The sequence below is a fragment of the Eupeodes corollae genome, chromosome 1 (assembly GCF_945859685.1).
Source record: "Eupeodes corollae chromosome 1, idEupCoro1.1, whole genome shotgun sequence".
Taxonomy (NCBI): Eukaryota; Metazoa; Arthropoda; class Insecta; order Diptera; family Syrphidae; genus Eupeodes; species Eupeodes corollae.
Genome location: NC_079147.1, coordinates 181,111,615 through 181,130,708, shown reverse-complemented (window position 1 = coordinate 181,130,708; position 19,094 = coordinate 181,111,615). Strand labels below are relative to the sequence as shown.

General features: G+C 32.1%; 1 protein-coding gene across 1 annotated transcript; it reads left to right on the top strand.

Annotated features, from left to right (window-relative positions):
• Positions 1-2,906: 2,906 nt before the first annotated feature.
• LOC129942509 (uncharacterized) lies at positions 2,907-16,754 on the top strand. Its single transcript, XM_056051489.1, has 4 exons — positions 2,907-3,423; positions 4,358-4,484; positions 12,954-13,036; positions 13,102-16,754. Exons 1-4 carry the CDS (start codon positions 3,233-3,235, stop codon positions 13,760-13,762), a joined length of 1,062 nt encoding a protein of 353 aa, XP_055907464.1. The 5' UTR covers positions 2,907-3,232; the 3' UTR covers positions 13,763-16,754.
• Positions 16,755-19,094: the final 2,340 nt, after the last annotated feature.

Below are 19,094 nucleotides of genomic sequence, written 5' to 3'. Positions count from 1 at the left end.
GTTGCATTCCCCCCCTCAAACAATTCAGCCGTAATACTCACATTTGCAGGAACGCTCATCAATTTACCCTCGAGCTCAATTTCGGACGTACTGTTAAGTAGAGAGATTCTATTTTTAACCACTCATCGAGAATGGGGAATGCCTTACCCAACTCTGTTCCAATCCCATTTCAATATTCAAAATTTTAAGACCAATGTGCACCAGTATCTCCTCTTTCATCCTTCCCTATTTTCCTAATACTTTCACTGTGTTTAACCGTAAACGTGTTAAGGATATTAATATCTCCTTGAGTGCCTGTACTTTATAAAAAAAACAAAAACAAAGACTATTTTCTTATCTCACGCAAAATGTTGTTATTAATATTTTGTAAGCCGTTTGTGAATATCGACAGACCTGCACAAATGGAAAGTTATCGCAGTGAGTCCTCATCCCAGTCTCTCTTCTTGCTTTTGAACAGATACATAGTTTTATGGAGTTTTTTAGAATTAGGGAACACTAAAAGGGTTTTCAAATCAAATCAAATGGGGTGGCGCAACAGTCCGTTCTGATCCAGGGCCTAGTGACTTACATCTCTCAACCATTCCTGTGTGCGAGTAATGTTGTCAGGAATGGAGGGGACCTACAATTTTATGCCGAATCCGAACGGCTAGTTTGAGAAAGCACTTTATCATGACAAGAATTACTCTTGAAGGATTTGTCAATTCCTCGCAAGAGGCAGTACCCGCGAAAATTAATTTTTTTTAAATTAAGGTGGCACAGGCAGGGATTGAACCCAAGACCCCTTGCATGATAGTCCAGAGCACAAACCATAATGCCACGGGTACTACTAAAAGGGTTTTGTGTGCCTTTAATATACTAGACACAGTGGGAGCATTAGGAAAAGAGAAAAGAGGTGGATAAGAGATATTAGTGTAAATTGATTTTGAATTGTTGAACATTACAATGACAGGAAAATTTATAGCGTGGAAAGTCATTCCACATTCGCGGCTAAGAGAACAATCTCTGTGCTTCATAGTACTGCCGAAGTTGGGCTCAAACGTAAACTGATGGGCAATTCTAGAATCGCGGGTATTACGGTTAATTTGCTTAAATGTTAAAATATTTTTAAAAAAGGGTGAGACAAGAAACTATACGACGATGTTCTAGTGTCGTTAATGATGTTAATGTCACCAATACTTTTAAAAACTCTTCTTTGAATACTGCTCAAGAGTCGTTACTGGAGCACCAGCCCAGAGATGAGAGTTATTTTCAAGTTTCAAACGATTATAGATTTTGTAGATTGTAGCCAGATCAGACGGAGAGAAAAATTTCTTGCATCGTCTGGAAAAACCTTTGGCGACATCGCGTATGTGACGCTATCCAAGAAGTTGGTTCTTGATGCACATTTCAAGGGTGTCGATATTTTTAGTTTCGTTGAAGAAAGTGCCACTCATAGATAATGATGATGAGAGAATATGAAAAGCTATAAGAGTGCTATCGTCAGTGAAAAAATGTATATAGTATTAGAAGTAGCAGACAGGAGATCATTTATAAAAATAGGGAAAAGGGTCGGAGACAAAACCAGCATTTATTTTATCGAACGTTTCGATTATTGTTTCTATCTCACAAGAATTCTCCATCTTGATATTATTTTTGTATAAACCGTCAATGATTATTTTCCACTTATAATTTTTAATTTTTTCAAATTTTATTTTAAAATAAGCCTGAAATTGCAGAAAAAATTAAAATTAAACAATTCACTTGGTAGTTGAAACCCTATGTAATAGTTTGTTTTTAGCAGACAGTATTGCTTATATGAGTCCATTAAATTGGTAAATTTCTAAGCCTTCCTAGGTGAAACATCGAACAACTTATTTCAATTTAGTTCATAACTGGGTTGAATGTAAGCAACCTACTCTATTATATTGAATTAACCACTACTTATGTTGAATTTATGGAATCTTTTGGGTAAGTAGTATCCAACCTAATTGAATGGTACTAACTAACCTTCTTCGTTAAAACTAACCCATCTTTTCTGTTAATTGTTTATTGAAATTAATCATACATGATAGGCTTTTTACTAATCAACATTCTCTCTTAAGATTAATCAACATGGTTATCACTAACCAACCTACTTTTTAAAAATTAGTCAACCTACTTGGTTTATCAAATTCAAATAAAAAAATCGAGCACATTTGATATTACAAAGCATCGCATTACATATTTAAATTATTACAAAAATTATTATATTAACAATTTTTACCTATAAATAATTGTTTTACTTTTAACAAAGAATAAGACTTTTGAAAAATTAATGACCCAGAAATAATAACTAAATGATTTAAAAGTTGCTACCAAACTCAATTATCATCTTACAAGTAACTTATGTATACGTATAGATTTAAAATTTCAATTTGATCAAAACAAACTAAGTGTAATCATGTGTATGTTGACATTATTAGAAAGCTTAACATGTTGTAGCCCAAAGTACTATGCAATATGTTTTACATGTGTGGTTTCAGCACCCTTTGTGTTTAAAGCTGCAAATATTTATAATATGGAAGAACATAATTCAATATCTCAATTTGTATCGACTCTTAAAAACATCTTAATTCTATTTGAATGCTAACATCCCTGTTTCAATATCTTTTGTTCAACTCGCTATATTCACCACCAAAAATATCTGTCAATTTCACCTTTTCACCACCAATTTTACTCCCACTCAAATACAATAAGTGACAACTTTTCCGTCAAAACATTACCAAAGGACATGCGCCAAAAATACAACCCTCTTACATCGCGGGCATTAACTATACAACCAAACCACCACATTCTGACAGACAAATATGCTACCCTTGTCTTTGTCTGAAAATCAGCTGGCATCTGTCAAAGTCATTTTATAATTTTTTCCAAGCCAATACCTTTTGTTGCATTGGTCATAAGTCATAACTCATAGAAGTGATTAAGACAAACATCAGACATTGAAAGTTAAATGTGAATAGAAAAGAGAATAAGAAAATAAAACTTAAAATAAATTCGTTTTCGAAAAAAAGTTTCGTGTCGCCGTGTTTCATAAATATATTATTCCCATCCACCCCCATTTAATGCTGATATAAGATCCGCACTTTACCTCAAAATGTCACCATTGTTCAGATGCCAAAAGTCTCAATCATCGTAGTGACTAGGTCCGAATTCGTTAGTCTCTCAAGTCCAACAAAACGATGCCAAAATATGGACGAATTTGAAAACGCTAATGGATCTGCAGCTGGATAGAGAGTCAGACGTTCCAGCACCATCATCACCAACACCAACACTACCACCAAAACCTCGGCCACCATCAGCAGCAGGAGCATCACAAGCGCCACCTTTGCAATCATCAGAAGCTGTTAGAATGGGAGCATGTATGGGCCGTTGCATTGCGGATAAGAGTTCCTGTTTGAAAAGGTGAGTGCTACGATTCTAAGATGTTTCCCTTTCTTAAGAAAAAAAAGCCAACGACCGCAGACAAATGTCTTGAGAAGTCTCAAGTTTCTTAAAACACTTCTGATTAAATCGATATTCCTCACGCATCACGCAGGGGAATTCTGGTGTGTTTACATTATTTTATCACTCGCGTCATAAATCCTTACATGATGCGGTACGGTGTGTTGGGGTGCATTGTGTGCAATGTGCAGAGTGCATGTGTCGTCCCATATCACTCTCTCTCTCACACTGCTGGTGCTGTATTTAATTACAACTCTAATCATATTTCCTCCATCTATTAAATTCCACCCTTTGTTCTGAGTGCTCAATTGCTCTCGGTGGATGGCGCCTCCTTCCCACACAGTACGCCACCAACCGGCAGTATCAGGTATAGATAAATAGCAATGCACAAAAAGACTTCAATTAAGGTTAAAAGTAGAGCAAATATGTTTTTTTGTCTTAAATACGCTCCATCGCCAACGCCAACGCCGACAACGCCACCGCACTTTGTTCTTGTTTTCTTTAATTAAGTTAAAAGCGATGCGATGGCGATGGTGATGTCGATGGCGCTGGCGATGGTTGAGGGAGTCACTTTGGTTTCTTTTTTATATCATAACAACAATCGACCTCCTCTGGCCTCCTATTCAGGCCCGTCCATTTCCTAAACACTTTATTGACCATGCTCGAGAGCATCCTTGAACTGATTTCTTCCATTAAAGATGGTCTATTGATGGAAAATAACTATGAAAGTCGACAACGACGGACCGACGACGGACGACGGAAGACGCACGTAAAATTACGTTCGTTGTCGTCGATAGGGAGATTTTTTTTTATTTATGGTCATACTATTTTTTTCATGTCACTGTGATTTTTAATGTGTGTGTTTTTATTTTTATTCTCAATTTCTTCTCAATAGATGGCGTTCAACAGATGAACACGAGACTGAACTTATGACTGATGAAGAAGAAGATGACAGCAAAACACAGAGGCGAAAAAACAAAGAACGTAAACATATTTTTAGAATAATTAAGTTTAGACGAAAGGTAAGTGGACACAATAAGATTTTATTTTTACTTGTTTTGACATTGCGTATCGTTTGTAAATGTCAACACAATTTAAAAATCTAATTTAATTTAAAATCGTTCTTATAGTAAAACTTATGAGCCTATGAATTGTATAGTATTTGACAGACCTAGCATAAGCTATCTCTTTCGCTTCTGTAAGTCTGGGAATTCCCGATACTTAAACAAAATTAAGTGTCAAAAAATCTTCAGCAATAAGTTAACTCGCGTGTTCTGAAATTGACAACTTAAAATTATATTAATATGGTTATGATTCGCGTTACAGATACTATTTAACTGGCTTGTAAAAGAATGCAATCTTTTAGATATACAATTTTCCATGACTTGCGAAATTAAACGATTGCCTTAAGAGGTTTCAATCAATTTTTTTTTGTATATTGTGCGCGCACTAAAGGGGTTATGAATACCCTTATAATGATTGAACACATTGCGAGCAATTAGGAAAGGAGGATAGAATAAGAAAGGATAAATGGATGCACATTAGTTTTGAACGTCTGCACATTGTAATGAGTGGGAAATATTGAACATGGTAAAGCATTATACATTCGTGTAGTTCGGCTAAAGAAAGAAACTCTGTACTTAACAGTACGTCTGAAATTCGACTGAAGGGTAAACTGATGGGCATTCCTAGCAGTACGGGTACTACGGTTGAATTGTTTAAGGGGAGGCATGCAACTGACTGTTTCGCTAGAGCATTGTTTATAAAAATAACGATAAGACAATGACAGGCATGAGACCTTGCGGCGTTGTTCAAGAGAAGCAAATGTCTTAGTAAGAGAACAATCTCCAATCATTTTTAGAGCTCTTTTTTAATTCTATCGAGAAGACTCAAGTACGTTATTAAAGCACCAGCCCAAATATAAGAGTTATACTCAAGTTTTGGACGAATAAAAGCTTTGTAAATTATAGCCAGATCAGAAGGGGTAAAAACTTCGGAGAAAACCTAAAAACTTAGCAGCATTTTTGTCGATGTAAAATATGTGATCACTCCACAACAAGTGGTTAATGATGCACATACCTAGGACTGATAGTTGTTCAATCTCCTTGATGCAAGTACCACTCATGAAAAGTGGCATTGGGGGAATGTTACGTTTTTGCGACAGTAGACAGCATTGAGTTTTTGAAGCATTAAATTCTACACGGTTTTTTATTCCCCATTGAACAATTCTGTCAAAATCAGAATTTAATGAGCTTATCATACGCTGCCGTTGGTAGTCCACATCCAAAGGACAAGGATGAGAATCTAAAAACTAATATGAAAAGCTGAGGGTACTGTCATCAGCGTAAAAATGTAGTGTGTTAGAAGTTTCAGACAAAAGATCATTTATAAAATAAGAAAGAGCGTCGGAGACAAAACGGAGCCCTGGGGCACACCAGCGTTCATTATATGAATATCAGATTTGAACCCGTCCAATACTACTTGAATTGAACGGTCCAAAAGGTAATTTCTAACCCAACAGAACAGATTCATCGATACCAAAAGCAAGCATTTTCGATTAGATAGCTTGATGCCAAACTCTATCAAATGCCCTTAAAATATCAGAGATTTGTTCCACTGTTCGGTGAGATAAACTATGAGATCACCAGTGGGCCTATTGCTACGAAAGCCATACTGCCGGTCATTGAGAAACTTCCGTTCTTAGAGATATTTCTTAAGCTGATAATTAATCGGCTTTTCCATGACCTATTGCACGTAAGTGCAATTGGACGATAGTTAGAGGGGGAGGAGGATTCGCCTTTTTTAGGGACAGGCTGGACAAATGCTGTTTTTCATCCACTCGGAAAGAGACCAGTAGAATAGGACAGATGAAAAAGCTTACGCAGTGGATTTGCCAGCGTTGAAGAACACCTCTTCAAAACAATAGCGGGGATACTATCCGATAAAGCGGATTTGTGAATGTCAAGATTTTTAAGTACGAGTGCGAAAGAATATCCGTCCCATAGAATCGTTTACGCTTTCAAGTACAGGACGAATCATGTAAATCATTCGTAGCATCGAATTAACAGCAAACTGTACTGCAAGCAAATTGGCTTTATCAATCGAGCTTACAAAAGTAGTGTCATTGGAAACGAGTGTAGGAACTGACAATGACGTAGTTGCGCACATTTTTTACAAATGACCAGAAATTTGTACGACCTTTGGGACATTGTAGTATTTTTTGCCGTAATTTCTGGTAAATTCTTCTTACTTGCAATTTGATCCTTATAACCTCTTTACAGCTCGAATCAAACCATGAGTTTTCCATAGGTTTGATAGATTTTACTCTATTCGGGATAACATTTCTCATTCCACAAAGAATTAAGTTTGTTACCAAATTTGCGCTGGAATCCTAGTCACCATCGAGAAGATAAGAAACAAGTCTTGAGTGTCAGGAATCTGAGTTGGCTCGTCAACTAACTGAGTCAGTTGGTTTAACTCAGCAAAAATTTCGACATACCTTCCTACGGATGTTGTCTGACCAGAACAGCTCAGGCACGAAGAATTGTGCACATTGAAATCGCCCGTAACAACGATCTCCAGACTTGGGCTACGAGAAATAAAACACGTGTGAATGACGCGCCTTTGGACGGTGAATTTAAACCACATATAATTAAAATTTGTGTTGGTGCACTGACCATATTATGGTAGAATTTGATAGGTTCCGTACATGAACGGCTAGACCATGGTTTGAAAAGAATAAAGGCACTAAGCTATAACCGCAACCTGAGTTTCGCTTAGTGCCAAAACAGCTGGCCTGTTCAAAACAGTATTTTTCCTAAGCCCACGAATGTTGCTATATTTAACACAAAACTTACCAGCCATTATCATACACAAAAACACAAAAAAACAACACAGTTAACTATGCAGCAAATTAAATTTGGTTACTTAAACTTCTCAGTTGCAATTTACCATTAGTGTTATGCCTTAATGGTAAATTAAAACTGATCCGCTCCTGAACCCCAAACAAAATGTTACACCAATTTATCAAGTAATTATTTCACATAGTCTATTGGAACACTGTATGTTATGTATATAACAAACAGTACTTGCAGTGGCTATGCAAAACAATTGTGAGCGAAGATGGAACAGAGATTGAGGGGAGCACACGGCAGACTCGCTATGTTGTTTTTTGATTTTATTATTGAAATTGATTTGCACTGCACTGAGAAAACTTGACTATGGGCTTTTGATTTTTGGATTATTGCACACGCGAGCGTTGGTTTTTTTTGGTTTAATTTTGATTTTAATGTATTAAGTAGAACTGTATTTAATGGAGTTAATTAGTATTGTTCTTTTGAATTGTTTTTACAAGAATAACACAGCAAGACAAATGTACTACTCCCTTGCGCGTGCGCTCACGGTGGGATGTAGATCGGAACTGATCAAACAAATCAATTGATTGCACTCAAATGATTGAAAAAGAAATGATTGCAGTTCCTTAGTGTCAAATGATTGGTGATTGCAAAATTTCAAGTTCGAATCTTTTTGTGAATTAAACGAATGCAATCTTTGAGCTAAATTAATATATAATAATAAATTTATTGATAATAATTGAATTCCCAAACGGTTGATCTCTTTATCAAGCCTGTTATTCAAGTAATTCCCATTAATATGACATATGACAGCACAGAACTCGAATAAAAAATTAAATTTCAAACATTTCATTGATCACAGCATATCTTGCCTCATTGACCACTAAACACATCACATCACACCGTGTCCGCCATAATGCTGAAAAACGCACCACGATATCAAGCTTTTATCAATTATGCCAATATTATCGACGCATCGGAGTAATTGCACAGACCTTTGAATGCTGTCCAACAGTGGACGATTGAGTTTTGCACAATTCTCTCCAAGGCAATGTTAAAGAAGTCGCAGGCAGGTGTGTCTTAAGACTTTTGGGGGCACTGGGCCCAATAGTATTTTGACAACAAAAAAAGTAGACACAATATATTTTGTTTTATTTTGTAGGTTAAAAAAATTATTTTAAACCAATGTGTTTTTTAAATGTTTGTACTTTGTAAATAGAACTAAAAAAAACATAAACAGATATTGTTTTATACTTTTATAATTTTTTTTAATTTACATTCAAAAGTTGAAAATTTTTCTTTATAGTTGATTTTTGATAATTTGTATTGTTTTTTTGGTTGATTTCTAATGTTTTTATATTTTTTTTTAATTCTATGTAAGTTTATTTCCTTATATTTGATCCAATTTTTTTTTTAATATACATATATGTAAGTTTAAGTATACAATAAAATATTATTGAAGACATACTTTTCTGACTTTGGCAGTTGTAAAATCATGAATTAAGCCATCAAATTCAATTTCCTGCAGTAATTTATTTTCAATTGATAAAATTGACAAGCTGTTAAGTCTACCTTGTAGCACAATTTCGAAAATGAACACACTCCACTGCAGTTTAAAACCATCAAAGATATAAAAATTCTATAGGCAGTTTCTATATTTGGAAATGTACACTGTAAAATTTTAATATTGTAATAACATCTTCATTTACATCTTTATTGAATCCATTTAAATACTTTACGAGATGCAGACATTCTACTTCAAGTTCTTCTGTATAAACAACTCTATGGTATTTTTTTGAAAACTGTTCGCAAGAACTTTGCAACTTCACTGAAGTCAATCATTGCAATCGACCTAAACAATGCATTGATTTCTTGATAGCAGTTGGACCGTATTTTTAATTGCAAAGTAATAATAATTGGAAAAAATACTGATATTTTAAGCTGGATGGAGGGTGCAGGACCATCAAAATATATTGCATTTTTAATTAGCATCCGGATTCTGAATTTTGGCACACGCTTCAAAATTATCAAAATTCTCCCTCAGAACATAGTGAACAAAGCAAATTGGTAGCAACGTCAATCGTTAGTGTTTTTTTTTTTTGAAGGCTTTTATTGGTTTTATGAACTCTTTCTAATATTGTGTTCCAAATTTCTGTTAAAATGAGGAACTCCAGTCTTAATATTTTCTTAGAAAGGCCTAGCGCTTCGCTTTTTGTGTCGGAAACTTGCTTTGGATCTCTAGAGATAGATGTCAAGGCTTCAGTAATTTTCTTATAACCATGATGGAGCGCATTGATTGCATCAGCTCGTGCAGACCATCTTTTTTCAGAAAGGCTTTTAAGAACTCTATGTGAACCTAAACATTCATTAAATTTATTCCAGCGATAAGTAGAAGCAGAAAAAAAAGTTTCATATTTTTTGAACCACTTGAAATAAACTTGTTGCCCCCTGCACACAACCAGCTGCATGATGGCCTACTTAGTAAAGAGAATGTGCTGCATAAGGTACAGAGGTAGCAAATTCACACTTCTCCTTTAATCTTTCAAACCAGAATATTTTCCCGTGATATTAGACGCATCATCAAGCTTTTTCCTCTACAATCCTCTATTGAAATATCATAATTTCAGAAATACCAAGATTGTGTCAGCCAAATATTCAGATTTATGCTCTTGAATATGTATACATTTTAAGAACCTTTCGGTAGCAACACAATTTTTAACATACCGAATTACAAAAGTCAACTGGTCGATATGAGATAGGTCAACACTTAAGGAAAAATACTCTTCATGGCACAACTCATCATTCGCATCCATCATGGGACAACCTTGTGTTTGTTTATGGAGTGAACTGAAAAGCCAACATGTGTGCAGAACTGTAGAGTAGAACGAAAGCAGAGTTGTTAAAATAATGTTAACAGCGTGTGCATATGTATGATTAAAGATTCATGTTGCCAGAGGTTTAAGATGTTAAGGAGGAGAAGTTCAACGGAACGGAGAGTAAAATGAAACTTGTTTTTCTGTTACTGTCTGCTTACCTTATTTTGTTTTCTATATAAATCTTGTATAGATTCATTCCTTTTAAGTTGGTGGATTTGGAGGCCAAATAATTGGGCTCACCGGGCCCATGCCTAAAGACGCCACTGGTCGCAGAACACTGCATCGCTTTGTTTAAAACTTTTTTTGACAATGAAATGTTTATACAATTTAAGAACCTATAGGACAGTTAATATTTCTCAGAGATTTTAAGTTTTTATAAATACAAACACTATTTCAAATTTTCACTTTTGCAGTTAAAAATTTGAGAACATAATTTGCATGATTCGATTTTTCAAGAATTCTTTATCTTACATTTCAAGAAGAATGAAAAGATATCCACAATTTTTTGATTGCTACGTGAGAATGAATAGTGAACTGTGTTTATTTTTCAACTTTGTTCTGTCAACTAGTCTGTTTCAATTATCAGAAATCTTACAAATCCATACAAATAACTTGTCATTAGTGACAAGTTATTTGTATGGGTCCCACCCTATGTTCTTTTTTATTTTTTCAGTTTTTTTAAAAGACAAATTTGTACCTACTCATTATTTTTTAACATTTTTTCCATCAACAGAAGATCTTAAAACATTTAATGACATTTCTTTTTTATATTTTGAATGATTTTGAATTTGGAAAAAAATTGTTTTAAAGTTTACAACAATGAAATAAATACTTTTTCTATGAAATACACAAATGGTTAAAAAGTTAAAATTGTAAAAAATTTTATTTTCGATATTCGGAAACATTCACGCCAAAGGAAACTAACTTGTAACAGTATTTAATCAAAAAACCAAACATTTCGAGAAAAAAAGAAAATTAATCATATTTGTAAAAAATAATCTTATCAACAAAGTTTTGGTACCTAGAGAACACTGAAATTAGATTTAATTAATTAATTACTCTAACAGTCTTATTTAAAAACGCTGTATAGAGCCTACATAAAGTTATGTTATCTCTATAATGCCTCTAAACGCAAAAATGCTATTTATAAAACTTACACAAGGTTGCATAGTCCCATAATAAGCTAAACGCGTTTTGAGGTTGAATAGAGCCTACATAAGGAAATTATTGTTATTATTATTTCGTAAATGTCATTTTGATTTCTCTCCTCTCTTTTTGAAATTAAAATAAAAACAATAATGCCTCTCGAGTTTAGCTCGTGAGCCGAAGAAACGAAGAATCTAAAAAAAATATAGATTTTCGAAAGAGAATATCATACAAATAATTGGAATTATTTTGTTATATTTTAGTTGCTATGACAACTAGCAGATTTTATAGTACTTTTGGCACTTTTTTTGATATAAGCATTGTATAACTAAAATTTATAGCAGATTTCTTTATAAATAGGAATTTTTGCAACGTTACATAGAGCCTACATAAATCCTTATTCACTGTATAACTATTCATCTGTTTAGCGAATTCTATTAAATAAGACTGTAACAATCTTATATTTTGGGCTTTTCTTCATTTGTGTACATAGCGTCCTTACCATTTTTTATCAATTTTAAAATTCAATGCGAGGAAATTGCTGCTGAAAAAATTAAACCAAAATAAAAGGGGCTTGGCATTTTAAGTAATACACAATTCAGGTTTAAAGACCCCTAGGAATGTGCACAAAATAAATATTTATCTCAATTGAAATGAACTTTTATTTTGTATTTACAAACTTTACTTTTAAAACAAAAGTAAGTGCCGATAAGTATGCTATGCTTTTATATGCTATTCCTGTTACATTTCTTGACTTTTAAAGTGTCAATAAGAAGGCTGACGATGAATTTTAAATTTTGGTTAGTCAAGCTGTCAAATTTTGTGTGGGAATTGATTACACATAAAGTAGACATTTCAATAAGATATGAGACGTTTAGATCGGAGTAACAAGATGAATTAAATATTTCAAAACCCTACGGTGTCGTTCCGAATGTTTTGTCTTTTTCCAAATTTTGTTAGAATTATCGAAGACTTCATAATTCAATTAGTTTTGCTTCAGAATTGCAACTCAATACGATTATGTTCAATACTTAATATGTTTTTAAAATAAGTAAGCTGATTGTTTTCCTTTTCTACCAAAATTGCCAATTCAAATTATGACAATTGTATTATGACATTTATGTTATGACATTCGATATTTTCATCCTTATGTACACACATATATACAAACATATATTTGTATTTGTAGCTTCGTTAATCACAAATTGTGTTTGGCTTATAACAAATATCTAATAATAATCTACATATCTCGTAAACTTCAATATTAACAACCAACAAATTGTTTTCAATATTTACTTTTCATCCAAATAATTCCAATTCTATTAATTAAAAAATCTATTTTATTTGGATAAATGTCATTTCGAATTACCTATTTTGACGTTTTGTAACGTGATTGTAAAAATGCGATCGCATTAGCCCCTGTTTAGACCATTTATTTTGACATTAATATTTTATTTTGATCTCAAACAAATTAATTGTTGTCAAGAATTAGAAAGATGATGATTTGGTGATCAGAATAAAACTCAAATGTTTTCCTATGCAGCTATTTAAAATTTTCTCTGATTTTGCAAATTCTTCAAAACTATTTTATAAAATTGTAATGATTTTTTTTCAGAATCGTAAGCAGTTCGTAGATAAGTTTATGGAACGTCAAGACTTAAATTATTCAAGGCTAAGCAAGACACCTACAACAGATCTGTAAGAAATGATTCCTAGAAAGCTCAATAACTTATATTAATAAACATTTTTGTAATATTTTTTAGAACGGATATACAACTACAAAGCCTTGATGCTCAAACTCTTCTTGTGACAGCCGCCGCCAACAACGTCACTACGACCAATACCTTTGTACCGGCAGTATCTTCACGCACCAGTTCCTCCCTCGATCTAGAATGGGAACATGAATACGGTCAACATAATCACCATCATTCAAATTCAAATCGAGGACTCTCTCGATCGTGGCTATTTATAGATGGCGCTGAAGCCGATACCAATGGTGACATCGATGGTGGGGAAACTAGTGACGACAACAAACCACTCTTCAATTCACCACCTTCAGATGATAGTAGAGGAGTTATTCTAGGAAAACAACATCTAAACAGAGCCTTTAATGATGGACAATTGATGACTTCACAAATGGCCAAAAGCAATTCGAATCTGCAACAGCAACACCAACAACAACAACAATCGAATTTCACACGTACCTCATCTCGAACAAGCTGGTCACATATCTCTACTCCTGAATCCTTAGAATGGGACATCGATGAAGATCAAACAAATCGAATGCGTTTGGAAGATGATAATTTGGACCATGAAACCCTCGAACTTTTGCATCAAATTGAAATGCTCAAGAATAAGGTACTCAATGAGACTGGTGATGGTCTAGATGGAATTGAATTTCCCAGCAATGGTGGTGATAGTTGATTTCATAATTTAATTTAGAAAATGGTGGAGTAGAGTTCAAATCATAAATCAGCTGTCATCGCCGTCGTCGTCGCCAGGGTAAATTAATTTTTAAAATATTTGTTTCTATAAATTAGTTGCTAAGAATTGTTTTTTTTTTTGAATATTTTGTACTATGGATTTTTTATAAGGAATTTATCTTTTAAGTCGCTATATGCCGTCCATATTAAACTCTCAAAATACTCTCAGACATCATATGATAGTTTTTAGTTAAAACTTCAGAGAACAAATAACTGATACTTAATTTGACATCTTTCTTTTTGCAAAAATTTAAATAAGTTCATTTGTCATTTTCATATGCAATAGACTTTCTTTCACTTTGAGTCCACATTAGCGAGTAACCAAGCCTAAAAATAGATTTTCTACTCGCTAGTCTCTTTCGAAGCCAATTTCGCAGCGAATAAAGGGATGTATAGTGAGTGTTTCCACAAGCTGACAGCGGCTGTCAAATTATTTGCTACTCAACCCACAGCGGATTTGAAATCGAACAATATTTCAATTCTCTCGTTAATGTTTTTTTAATTGAATCGATTGATTCGGATTCTACATGAGCGAGTAGATTTCAGAGAGAAATATTCAAACTGTCATTAAAAACTATATCAGGTTTAAGGTTAAGTTGGAGAAATCGGAAAGTGTTATTAATTCTTCGTTCAGGATTACCCGTGGCATGATGGTTTGTGTGTTGGACTGTCTTGCCAGAGGTCTTTTGTTCGATCCCTGTCTGTGCCATCTAAAGTCTTTTCACGGGTACTGCCTCTTGCGAGGAATTGACAAATTCTCGAAGAGTAACTCTTGTCATGAAAAAGTGCTTTCTCAAATTAGCCGTTCGGATTCGGCATATAAACTGTAGGTCCCCTTCATTCCTGACAACATTACTCCTTTTTCTTTTTTTCTACCAGTCCTAATTTTAAAAACAAGTAACAGTTACTCGCTAATTAATTTCAAAAATGTGTCTTCATATATTTTGATTTTGACGAATAACTCGACAAATATACGTTTTGCGTTGACTTAACCAAAATCAAAACTGACACTGACAATTGTCGTCAGTCACATTACTTATTATTTGTTTGTTTGTGATTTACCGCAAAAAGCTAACATTTACATTTACATTTGTTTAATCATTAAGTTTACTGAAGTAAAGATTAGACCGGCTCTCGAAAGTTCGAATATTTTAAAATTAGTAGAAAAGCTGTCAAACTGTGCTGATCATCAACGTAGACAGTGTCAATGTATGTAACAAATGTGTTGTCTGGACAGGTTGACAGTCGGTATTCTTTTTGGACGCCACAGAGACATCTGTCATTCAAAAGACAAATAAAAGTACGATTCTTTTATAAAGTTTCTATTTTCTTAAAATAGAAACAAATATTTGCTAAGCAAGTTTTTCATCTCTCATTGGTCATCTGATAAAAAATTAAAGGCTGTTGGGTTCAAAGATTTGAAATACAAACTGTATTTGTTTTAGTTGAGAATTGCGTTAAGAAAAACACGTCATGAGGGAGTCAATATATTGTATTTTTGTTGTACATATATTTGTTTTCTTTATTTCTTTTATTGCATCTCTTTTGAACAACAAAAAAACAAAAATAATAAAGTGCCTAGTATAAAAAAGCATTGAATATATAAATTGAAAATTTTGTTTTTTCGCCTATTATTTTTCTTACGAGCATTTAATTAATTTTGATAAATTGAATGATTAAATCATAATAATTAAATTATAAAAACAATTATGTATATATCTATATATGTTAAAATAAAACCTAAAAAACAAAAGTTTATCTTCCATTTAACTATCATCCACAACAATTGGCTATTAAATCAAAATAATAAGCACATACCTGTAAGGTACTTAAAAACAAACACATTTTGAGACTTAAGGGTTCAAAAGTGAAATGCTTACCTTAAAATTTAAAAGCATTTCAGGATATTTAAGGTACTTGAGCTTTAGTGCTTGAAATAGAAATAAAATATCAAATTAAAGTACTAAAGTAAAAGGCCTTAATGCTAAGGTATGTAAGTACTGGAGCACTCCTTCAAATACTGTAAAACCTCATTGAACTTGTTCAGTAACTTGAAGGATTTTTTTTCGATTTCAATTAAATTGAGCAATGTACCTGCTTTAACAACTTGTTGAATTCCCTAAGCACTTTCAATTTCTGGAAGCCAGCTTTGAAAAAAAGGACTGAGGGGTTTCAAATTCCACAAAAACTTAAATTCCAATACTTGTTGAACTTTGTTATACGAGTATGTTCAAGAACAAGAATTTTAAGTAGCAATTGATTTCATATTTATAGTTTAAGTACACGGATCTGATTAAAAGCATTCGAAAATCAGTATTTGATTTATGTACGTTGATTGTTTTCAAAATCGTTTCCTATTTCATTACTATCATTGGTAAAAATCCCACCCCATTAATAATTAATTTAATATTTAAACAAAACCAAAGACATAAAAACGAAATGTTCGAATTGAAAATGTGAATTAAAAAAAACCTACCTGTAATAGTTGTTAAAAATTGTTCTTCTTGCCTCTAGACCTTAGACATATCTCTAAAAATATTTATATATAGTTTCTTTTATTAATAATAATTTTCTCATATTAATTTTCCATTAAAACATAAATTATTTATTGTGAATTGTTCATTTTACATGTTGTGTAATTTTATGGATGAAATTAAAATATATTTATATAGAAAAGTAAGAAAAGCTTGAAAGGTTTGAAGAGAAAGTTTATAAAATTATGTTTGCAGAAATTTAAACAAATCAACAAAATTTAAAATCAAATATAACGTTGAGTTCATATTATGAAAAAGAACAAAATAAAGTTTATTAATATAATCAAAAAAAAAATCACACAGAAAAAAGATACAAATATATAAAGAATCGTAAATATTTTGTATATACGAATACGTATTCATATTTATTATTAAAAATAAAAATTAAAATAAAAAATATGTTGTGTCGTTGTTCAATGTTTTATAAAGCCTATTGTGAAAAATTAAAAGAGTTGTTCCCGAAGCATGTCCTCAAACGCTTGAGAAATACTCAAGTTCTTTAGGGGGTGTGGTATCCACCCACAAAATTTTTAGAAATTCAGTAGAATGATAGGTGTGTGCAATTGAAAAAAAAAAAAAACAATCTGGACACACAAATTATGAATTCAGAGGGCGTAGTATACACCCACTTTCTTGAATGTGGTATGAATTAAAATTAAGACTTCAAAGTATTTAGGAACAGTAAAGCTGTGTGAAAGGAATCGATGTGCATACAAATGCAAAAATATGAAAATATGTGATTGTCCACCGAAGGGTCGTGGTATCCGTCTACTTAAGTTGTATTAGGTTATGGTTTATATGAACTACTCTTACTTTTCATTTTTGTGGAATGATGAAATTTAACGGAGTGGACGTGAATGATGTGTATAAAAAGGTGCAAATCAAACATCCTACAATATACCAAGTAGTTCATGTATTGTGATGCACTGTCATGCAAGAGGTCTTAAGTTCAATGCCTGCCTATGCCATCTAAAGTTTTTTTTTGTCACGGGTATTGACTCTTGCGAGGAATTGACAAAACATCCAAGATTAATTCTGGCATGCGTCTAAAAAACTTTGATTCAAATAAAATAAAAGTCAAAGAAAAGGCTACCTTACACTACAATGAACTAAGAAGACTTTATAGACACGATTTACCTCACCTTAATTTAGGGCCGGATTTAGAGGTCCAGAGGCTTTGGGGCAGTAAAGGAGCGGAGACCCCTCGCCCTATAATATTTTCAAAAAAAGAGGCTGGGATGCGACCCACACTGATAACTTCTCATCCCGTCTGTCTATTTGTCTTGCTTAAAAGTTTGTTGATATGTACTTGTATCAATTTTTACCAAATTTGAGTACTATTTTTTATAGATTTAATTTTTTTAATATTTTTAATTTTTGAAAAGCTATTTGAGTCGAAAATAAATTTTTACCAAGTTTTAGTATTGTTTTTTTTTAGAGTTTTATTTTCTGTAAAAAAACTGTCAATTCGTTTTTTTCCAAAATTTTACCGAATGATGAAAACAATATTTCTTATAAGATAAAATTAGTTGAAAGTCAATATCTACAATTTTTTTGAAAAGATATTTGAGCCAAAAATCAAATTTTACCAACATTTATGCATTTTTTTTAGGTTTTTATTTTTTGTAAAAAAAACTGTCAATTCGAATTTTCTCAAAATTTGTTTTAATATTGAAAACAATATTTCTTACAAAATAAAATTAAGTTGAAGCTATTATCTCAAATTTTTTTTAAAGATATTTTAGTCGAAAATCAAATTTTACCAACTTTTATACATTTTTTTTAGGTTTTTAATTTTTTGTACAAAAACTGTCAATTCGATTTTTGTCAAAATTTTACTGAATGCTAACAACAATATATTTTGAAAGATAAAAGTAGTTTTAAGCCAATATCTACAATTTTTGAAAAGATATTTGAGTCGAAAATATTTTTTTACCAACTTTTGTTAAGTTTTTTTTTTACCAAGTTTTAGTATTGTTTTTTTTTAGAGTTTTATTTTCTGTAAAAAAACTGTCAATTCGTTTTTTTCCAAAATTTTACCGAATGATGAAAACAATATTTCTTATAAGATAAAATTAGTTGAAAGTCAATATCTACAATTTTTTTGAAAAGATATTTGAGCCAAAAATCAAATTTTACCAACATTTATGCATTTTTTTTAGGTTTTTATTTTTTGTAAAAAAAACTGTCAATTCGAATTTTCTCAAAATTTGTTTTAATATTGAAAACAATATTTCTTACAAAATAAAATTAAGTTGAAGCTATTATCTCAAATTTTTTTTAAAGATATTTTAGTCGAAAATCAAATTTTACCAACTTTTATACATTTTTTTTAGGTTTTTAATTTTTTGTACAAAAACTGTCAATTCGATTTTTGTCAAAATTTTACTGAATGCTAACAACAATATATTTTGAAAGATAAAAGTAGTTTTAAGCCAATATCTACAATTTTTGAAAAGATATTTGAGTCGAAAATATTTTTTTACCAACTTTTGTTAAGTTTTTTTTTCGGTTTTTAATTTTTTGTAAAAAAACTGTCAATTCGATTTTTTTCAAAATTTTACTGAATATTGACAACAATATTTTTTGAAAGATAAAAGTAAATTAAAGACAATATCTCAAAGTTTTGAAAATATATTTGAGTCGAAAATTTTTACCAAATTTTATTAATTTTTTTTTTTAGGTTTTTATTTTTTGTAAAAAAACTGTCAATTCGATTTTTCTCAACATTTTTCAGAA